Genomic DNA, 9,993 nt, shown 5'->3' on the forward strand with positions numbered 1-9,993 from the left:
GGCATTTAAAAAAAAAGTAATCGTGAGATTGACCAATTAGGTACAATTATTTTAAATAAAACTCAAACTTAAGTATATAATTTGTGCCAAGCAATTTCACAGATAAAGTTTTTTAGTGTCATTTTTACTAGCCTGATAAGATTTATTGGTATAAACAAGTCTCTGTAGTTGATGGACTCTGCTAAGAAATCTTATTATTCCCTATAGGTATTTCCACGAGCAAACCCCTATTTCTATAGTCCTTGGGTTAATAAATGGGTGGGAATAAAAATGTTAAGCCAATGTTGATCTTTTGTTTCTACCCATTCTATTAAAAAACTAAATAATTCCTAATATACACACTTTACTTGTTCAGACTACAAGTGTGAACAAACCAAGAGACAAAATAAATAAAACTCATTTTCAGCATGTATTACATTCTATTTCTTACAAATCTATACAACCTATTGCTATATTTACAAGAATCACAGTCAACAATCATAAGTATCACATTTTAAAAAAACGTTGTTTATGAAATAAATTGTATTCAACAGCATGGTTTATATACAGGGTGGAAGGCACTTATGGAATAAAATTATTTCTGTCCTTGTTTAAAAAAATTATAAAAAATGCTGAAACCCGTCGATTTTTAAATAAAAATGTTCACTTTTTAAACATAAATTTAAATGTACAGGGTGATCCTTGCAAGTCTAACAGAGTCCATGAGCTTTATTTTTAATGGAATACCCTGTATATTCTTATAATTTTAAAAGCTGCTTAACAACCTGATTTTAACAAACTATATCATGTAGGGTGTATTATGAATAATACAGGGCGAAATTTTGAAATTAAAGAGTATGGAAACCATTTATGGAATAAAATTGTTTGTGTCTTTAGCTTAAAAAATTATAAAAAATACTGGGACATGTCAACTTTTAAATTCTAATGGGCGCTTTACCACACTATATAGAGTATAGAGATTCCACAGTAAAATCACTCTTCTGTCGGCGCTTTGATCTCAGGAAGTAATATCGGCAGTACGCAATTGGTAATTCACCAGTGGTGGATGCGGGTTTTCCCTGTTAAAAGCCGTACGTTTCTATGCTAATAGCAATGCGAGAGTGGGGCAAAAGCGACTGCCAACATTGCGCGGTCGCCATGCGCGATTACAGATTTTACTTTCAATTTTTCAGAGAGTGGTTCTACTGTCCCTCTTTATACTGTGGCTTTACAAACATAAATTCAAATATACAGAGTGATTCACGCACATATAGCATAGTCCATGATCTTTAGTTTTAATGGATCACCCTATATATTTTTAGAATCTGTTAAACAACCTCATATCAAACAAGTGTATACCTATTATGTAGGGCGTATTATAAATAATACAAGATGAAATTTTAAAATTATGTGTAATTTTCGGCAAGGTATCATGCTTTAAATAATGGTATATATTTTAAATTAGCTAAATAAAGGTATCAATTTTCTAAACTAAGTATTAAATCTATTGGGTTTTGTATTTAAGGTCTTGACAAAATTTATAAATAATTTCAAAATTTCACCTTGTATTGTTCATAATGGTTGTTATATAGGTTGTCAATAGGTTGTTTAGCAGATTCTAAAAATATAAAAATGTACAGGGTGATCCATTAAAACTAAAGATCATGGACTATGCTGTACTTGCGTGAATCACCCTGTATATTTAAATTTATGTTTGTAAAGCGACCATTTGAATTTAAAAGTTGACATGTCCCAGTATTTTTTATAATTTTTTAAAATAAGGATACAAACAATTTTATTCCATAAGTGGTTTCCATACTTGGTAATTTCAAAATTTCACCCTGTATTATTCATAATACACCCTACATAATATAATTCGTTGAAATCAAGTTGTTAAGCAGCTTTTAAAAATATAATAATATACAGGGTGTTCCATTAAAAATAAAGCATATGGACTCTGCTAGACTTGGATCACCCTGTATATTTAAATTTATCTTTAAAAAGTGCAACTTTTTATTTAAAAATCGACGGGTCTCAGCGTTTTTATAATTTTTTGATACAAGGACAGAAATAATTTTATTCCATAAGTGCCTTCCACACTGTAGATACAACAAATGTCATTTATGATGTATTTTCGTCTATAACAAACTTTCGGCTCGAGTCGCCAGACTCTTCTTACGAAATGATTACAAGCTAGGCATTTATTCAGTGGAGTATTTAAAGTGTTAATATTTCCAGAATGAAAAAAAAACTGACACCTGTCATGGTCTCCTTAACTAATGTCGCTAAAATGGGCAGTTTTAGAAACTGCACGAAATTTCATCATAATTGGCATTTGCTGTAGCACAATATACAGGGTGCAACAAAAACGTAGGTCATAAATTAAATTCAGATCGGAATATGTGAGTTAATTTATGACCTGCCTTTTTGTTACACTCTGTATATAATCGGTATTAAAATATACTATCATAATGCTATCATTAATAGTCCATTCTTTCACGGTTTTTGCTCTATATTTTAAAGAACCGCTTGGATTGACATGAAATTTGGCATACGTATAGCTTACATGTCAAAGAAAAAAAGTGATATTGTGCCGATGTGTGCTTTTGCCCTGGGGGTGACTTTCACCCCCTCTTGGGAGTGAAAAAATATATGCCCAAAATAGGTCCGGAAATGGGTAAACTGACTAATTTTAAGTAACTTTTGTTCTATAGAGCTTTTTCGCCAAGTCAACACTTTTCGAGTTATTTGCGAGTGAATATGTTCATTTTTCAACAAAATAACCACATTTTTAGGTTTTTCGCAAATAACTCAAAAAGTAAGTATTTTATCGAAAAAACGTTCTTAGCAAAAATATAGCCTATAAAAAAGTAAAAATAATGGTGTACGCGTTAGGTCTCTGAATGTCGCAGAACCAGAGTTATAGCCAATGAAAAATAGATTCATATTCACCAAATTTCAAATAGAATATTTCGACGTAAAATATCCAAAAAATTAAGCACTTTTTGGGAAAAATTCATTATAACTTTTTTAAAGTGTTTAAAAAAGCTTTATTTATGTTTTTACAAAAAGTTTCTAGCTTTAAATTTAAGCAAGTTACACTCAAAATAACGTTGGTTCCTTTTGTTTTTGCAAAAAAAAATCGGGAAGACCACCCCCTAATTAGCAACTTAAATGAAATTAATCGTTACCGCTCCAAAAATTATTTTACTTATGTTGTGTTTATATGATCTGTAAGTTTCATCGATTTAAAGTGCTTATTTTTGAAAAAAATTGGTTTCAAAGTAAAATTTTTAAAAATTTAAATTTTGAAAAATATCCATTTTTTCAAAATAACTTAAAAATTGTTAGATACCAAAAATCTTGAAAAATAGAAAAGTCAGATTTGCTTTTCTGAATATCATGTATTTTTTTGTTTTTCTGTTAGACAAAAATTGATTGAGATTTGGTGTTTCTAAATTTGCATACATTCGTGATCAGTGACTCGTTCAACCCCTTTTAACAGCCGTTTCAATAATAAGGACTTTGAACCGATGAAACTTACAGATCATACAAACAATATATACACGAGTCAAGAAACTTGTGAAGTCGTAACGATTAAGTTAATATAAGATACTAATTAGGGGGTGATTTTCTCGATTTTTTTACCAAAACCAAAAGGGACTAACTTTATTTTGAGCGTAACTTGTTTAATTTTGATGCTAGAATTTTTTTTATAAAACAAAAATGAAGCTTTTTTTAAACACTTTAAATAAGTTGTAATGAGTTTTCCCCGAAATGTGCTTCATTTTTGGTTATTTCACGTTAAATTATTCCATTTGGAATTTGACGAATATGAACCTATTTTTCATTAGCTATAACTCTTCTTCTACTAGGTGTAGAGACGTGATATATACACAATTTTTTAATTTTTTTACAGGCTATATTTTTGCTAAGAATGTTTTTTCGACAAAATACTTACTATTTGAGTTATTTGCGAAAAACCGTCTAAAAGCGTGGTTATTTTGTTGAAAAAATGAACATATTCACTGCCAAATAACTCGAAAAGTATTTAGTTAGTGAAAAAACTCTATAGAACAAAAGTTACTTAAAATTAGCCAGTTTATCGATTTCCTGACTTCCTTTGGACGAATATTTTTTCACCCCCAAAAGGGGGTGAAAACCATCCCCAGGGCAAAAGCACATATCGGCACAATATCACTTTTTTTCTTTGACTTGTTAGCTATGTGTATGCCAAATTTTATGTCAATCCAAGCGGTTCTTTAAAATTTAGAGGTTTTGCAATATTTTACCGTTAAAGAACGGACAATGCAAAATATTCTATACGATTTCATGAGATAGGAGAGGATATGTTACTGTGTAGTTCTTTTTACATAGAATGGTCTTTTAGAATATTCAACCAATATAAAACAAAGCAAAAGACAAAACTAGTATTCTACATAGACTCTAGACAATTGTCTGGCTTGTGGATTTTAATGCGAATACAATTTGATTTTTTTAAAAGGAAATCAAAAGTTACAGGTTTTGTCCAAAGTGTGAAATATCAAATAAATATGTAACGGTTTTAGTAATAAATATATTAGAAATAATACAGTCTTCTTTAAATTGCCCATTATACACTTACACTAGCCCGAAAGAGCGAAGAACTATAAGGCGCGCAGACGATAGAAAAAGAGAGATGTACCCTGCAAAAGGATATTATACATGTTTCATAAGGAAACACAGGTACAAATATTAACCTTCGGAGTACGGAGATTATTTGACTTACTTAGATTACGATGGTGGGTCAAGCGTGACCCATTCTCATTTTATTTATACGGATGTTTTAAATAGTCAGTATTATTAAACAGTATCTTTAATTTAACAAAAAACAAACAAACATAACAATTATAATCCTAAATTATTGTATTTCAATTTTTTAAGATGGTTCCCCATGGGCATATACTAGTTCGCTCCGGCGTCCAGATTTTAATACCTTACAGAAAACGGGCATAGGTTAATTCGCTCCGGCCATATATTTGAATACCTATACTCTTAAACAGAGACAGCTGCGATTTACGTGTACCTACAAACATATCGAAAATATTCTTCGAAATCCGAAGACTGGGTCAGGAATGACCCGGCATCATAGATGTTACGTAGAGGAAAAACTGTAATTTGCATGTTCACGAATTATATACGAAAAAATAGATTGAAACAAATAAGGAGAACTTACGATCAATCGAATTTGTAAAAAAATTATTATATAAAATATTACGACATAAGTGAATTTCGGGTCACGCTTGACCCAGTCTTCGTACTCCGAAGGTTAAATTGCATTAATTTTCTACTTTATCTTTTGTAAATTTTAAGACGTTATACATTGCTTCTTGCATTTGATGATTTACAACTTGTCGTTTTCACATGTTTTTCATATTTATATCACAAATTAATATCAATAACACTGCAAAAAAGTAACCTTTAAATTATATGAACGTAAGTGCTTTGTGAATTCAAAGGGAACGAAGCATTCCCCACTGTTTCGAATTGCACACACTCAGAACTCGAGTCTCTTCGCTAATTTGGGCTAGTGCAGATAATTACTAAAACACAATCTGGGCAATATATACTTCCTCTCTATAATAAACTATACAATTTGCTAAAATACTATCAAAAATATCTGATGTTCTAAATTGTAATATAAGTGATTTGTTCCCGATTTTAAACGAAAGTAAGTCTATGCTGACATTTCTCATTCAAGTATCTAAGAAATGGGGCCCTTGTGGGCGACTTTTTAAGATAGCAAGAGGTTCTACAATTGAATGAGCCTTAGAAATGTGCTGGACTTTATAAATAATAAATTACACAATTTTCGAGATCAACCACTAAAATGTACCAGTGAGGCACCATATAAACAATTTAAGTACATAAGAAAATATGTAACTACCCATCTACTATATGCATACTCAATTCAATAAAAAATGAAAACAATACAGTCCTTTCAGGCTGCATATATATAAAAAACAAGAATATAATTTATATAAAACTTCTCTACTTAATACAAAAAATGTATAAAACCACAAAAAAATGTTTCACAAAATAGGGAATTCATTATAAAAATAATAGGAGAAATATTTACAGTTATTTTGTGAAAACTGCATGCCAGAATGGAACTAAGTACACACATTATAAAGAGTATCTAACGAGAGTTGCATATATAAGCACACATAGGCATAAGGTGGTCGAGAGATACAGTGAAGATGATAACCCTACCTCACTATAAGATATATGTGTACCAGAATACAACAGATCATCCTTAAACCATTTGAGATTTGCAGATGACATAGTTTTAATAGAAGATAATATCCAAGAACTAAATGAAATGTTACAACAATTAAATGAAGTTTCCGGAGCAGTAGGCTTGCAAATGAACTACAGTAAAATAATGAGTTAGAACCAGACAAATATAACAATACAAAACTATACCACAGAAAATATTAAACATTATATGTAAAGATCTGGGCCATGCCATCAACATGAGAAAACCAAATGAAGATGCTGAAACTAACAGAACACAATTGGCATTGGCTGCTTTCGGCAAACTAACATATATCTTGAAAAACACCTCCATTTCTAGAAACTTAAAGAAAAAAGTGTATAACACATGCATACTAAGTTTGGCAATGGAACTGCTTATGATTGGAATAAGTATCACTGAGAGATAAGATCAGAAACACCAAGATAAGACGTAGAATAAATATCAGGGATATATTGGAAGAAAATGGCTCTGGGCCAGTTACATAGCCGGATATAATGATAAGTGGATACAGAAAATCCTAGAATTGAGAACAAGGACTCCAAGAAGCATGGGAAGAGCCCAAAAGAGATGGGTAGGTGACATAAGAGCAGTAGGTAGCAGTCAAACAATGTATTAGCTTAGCACAAGGTAGAGCAAGATTGATTTAATTGGGAGAGACCTACATTCAGGAGTGGATGCAAAATTGTTGCCGAAGAAGAAGAGACCAGCATATACAAAAACAAAAATTATTTCATTCAGATATTAAGAAAATTCAACCTAACACTTTTTCACAACAAAATATTAATTAGAAGACACACTTAATATATCTCTTCTCATAGCTTGGGCTTCATTATTACCGTCTTCTTCTAAAACTTTGTTCTTTTCTTCCTTAGATTCTATGTTTGGTAGGGGATTATTGATATTTTTATTTAGCTGTGATACTATGGGTAAAGGAAGACGCTTCGAAGGATTGGTTTCTTCTATGATTTTTATATCTTTTTGACCAGATTTTAAATACATTGATCCATTTTTACTTAATTCTATCTTAGATTCTGAATCTGGAATTAATTTTGGAATAATGTCTTTACTCTGTGGTTGATCTCTACGTTCCTCAGTATTTCTGTCTCCTGTATTGGGCAAATTCTGTAACGGAATTTCATTATTAGGTGAGTTTGGTGGTAAAATATTGCTAGCAATTGGTTGCTGTTGCTGATTTTTTAAGTTTTTATTTATTTCGTTCAGCTGGGAACTTATTTCTTGGACCTCTTGTTTAACATTTTCAACATTTTTCTCAAACTCTTTGTTAACTTTTGCTTTGTTATCTAATTCTTTGGATTTATTTTTATCTTTTTGATCATTGACCCTATTTAAAATATCCTCAACCTCTTGCTTATCCTTTTTCAAACTTTCTTCTATTTTCTTTTCTTTTAGTTCACTTCGTTCTATGCCCTTTTTTACATCATCAACTACTTTTTTAGCATCTTCTCCTTCACTAATCTTTTCTATAGCTTTAAGAGCAATGCTTTCAATTTCTTTCACAGCTTTCATTTTCTCCTGTTTAACTTCGTTCATCTTCTTTTCTTCTTCAACTTTCTGTTGTTTCTTTATAACTGCCAATAATTCTTTCTGTTGCTCCACAATTTCTTTCTGAACTTCGTTTTGCTTTTTTATAGATTCTATTAAGACCTTATGGTCATCTACATGATCCTTTTCTTTCAATGTATTCGATTTCTCCAGTAACTCCTCTTTGTCCTCCTTTTTTATGGCTTCTATATCTACTTGATCGTTTTTAGTATCATTGACTACACTGGCTTTAGGAGCTACTATCTCAATTTTGTCAGCGGGATTTATGGTTTCTAGCTGCTTTAGAGGTTTATCCATTTCTTCAACGCTTCTAGGTTTTTCATCTTTTTTAGGTTCTTCTTCTATGGGTTCAATAGGTTGTGGAGGTTCGTGTCTGATTTCTTTTACGTTATTCTCAACTGTTACTAACTCAGGCTTTATCTCTGACTTCACAGTAAATGGGAGCTTATTAACATTGTCTTCTATTTTTACAGGGTCGAATTCAATTGGTTTCACTGTGATTATAATCGGTTCTAAATTATCTACAGTTTGTAAATTTTTATATGTTCCTACAACCATTACGAAAACTCCAATCATAAGTAGAAATTGCGCAATAATCTTTTCATTGGTGTTCTTCTGAGTAATGCAAATAAAACATATTACAGGAAATAATACACAGATCATAACTCCTATGGTCGAGCCCACTAAACCTAACACCAATTCAATATTCGGAATAAGGATTCCCATAACAAGTGAAACACCCACTATTAAAATCGTAATACCTTTGAACTTTCCTTCAGGAATATAATTTATGCTGCCTTCGTGTACAGAATATCCTTCCTTATACAAGCATGAATACAAACTAGCTCTACATGGAAAGATGACGAGTGGAAAACTAAACGCAACTGAAAAAATAAAGCCAACTTTCATAAGATGAGATATAAATCCTGGTTCGAAACTTAATAGGATATTTCCTGTAAATGGTTTATTGACGAATGCTATATACCCAAAAATGCCAACACACATATACACTGCTGTACAAAAATTAACTGCATGTTGTATCAAAATATTCATTTTATCAAGAGTAGGATTAGGGACTACATCATAGATTTCAAATAGTTGGGTTTGACAAAATAAAGCCATAGAGAAAATCGGAAGACACTGAAGTAAACCTTCTGGCCTCCAAAAATTGACCTTATCGTACCAACTATCTTCAAATAAGGCTGGAATAGCTTCTATTATTATTCTTAAAACTAAACAACAGTAAAACATCATCGTAGCTTTCGAAACACTGATTAAACTATGTACATTACGCAGCAATCCCAGTGGTAACACAACAAATACAGCTAACGATGTCAGAATACTGGTTCGCATGGTGCTTGTAACGTTTACTTTTGTCACTTCTGCTATGATTAAAGGTCCCAAGTCTCCCATCACAACAAAAAATGCAATACAAGTGCCCAATAAGAATCCAATCATTCCAATTTCGATAGCCAGTTTTCCTATGCTTCCGAATAGATGAAACGCCAGAAATTCAAACGTTTTTCTTCTTGAAATGATGGCAGATTTGAGTAGATAGTGGCAGGCCAGTCTTGAAACAACACTGCTAATCATCAAGAGTAAAATAGAAAGGATTATTCCACATTGCTTGAAGCAGTAAGGCATTGCAAGTACGCTGACGCCTATAATGCTGTTAGCCAGGTTCATAACGTGTCCACTAAGTATTTCCATATTGAATTTTATGTTTTCACACATTCACTGAAACATTTTCTTTATTTCATAAAGTGCATTTGCAATTATTTACATATTACAATAAATAATATAACCTACAAATGTCAGTGTCACGTCACCACGATAACGTCTTCTTCTTTTTATACGTGTAATAAATAATTATTTGGTTCCATATACAGGGTAATTCACTAAGAATGTCCAATCTTTGAGTTGTAGATTCTAGACCTCAAAATGATAATTTTAATTTTTGTAATAATTTTGCATAATTTCACAATCTCTATATGTATATAAAAATTAATGTTTTGTATTTCCTTTATAGAATCGTAAACTATGCATTTGATCATCATAAAATATTATGATGACGATGACCTTAATCAAAGTTGTTGTATGTACATGTAAATACCCGGGGGAAGGAGTTGGTACGACCAACCTAAGTGAAAAGG

The 9,993-nt window shown here is 31.5% G+C and overlaps 1 protein-coding gene across 1 annotated transcript; it reads right to left on the bottom strand.

Moving 5' to 3' along the window:
- Positions 1-399: 399 nt before the first annotated feature.
- LOC114335740 (putative sodium-coupled neutral amino acid transporter 10) lies at positions 400-9,661 on the bottom strand. Its single transcript, XM_050643218.1, has one exon. The coding sequence runs from the start codon at positions 9,572-9,574 to the stop codon at positions 7,058-7,060; it is 2,517 nt and encodes an 838-aa protein (XP_050499175.1). The 5' UTR covers positions 9,575-9,661; the 3' UTR covers positions 400-7,057.
- Positions 9,662-9,993: the final 332 nt, after the last annotated feature.

The sequence above is a fragment of the Diabrotica virgifera genome, chromosome 2, assembly GCF_917563875.1.
Source record: "Diabrotica virgifera virgifera chromosome 2, PGI_DIABVI_V3a".
Taxonomy (NCBI): Eukaryota; Metazoa; Arthropoda; class Insecta; order Coleoptera; family Chrysomelidae; genus Diabrotica; species Diabrotica virgifera.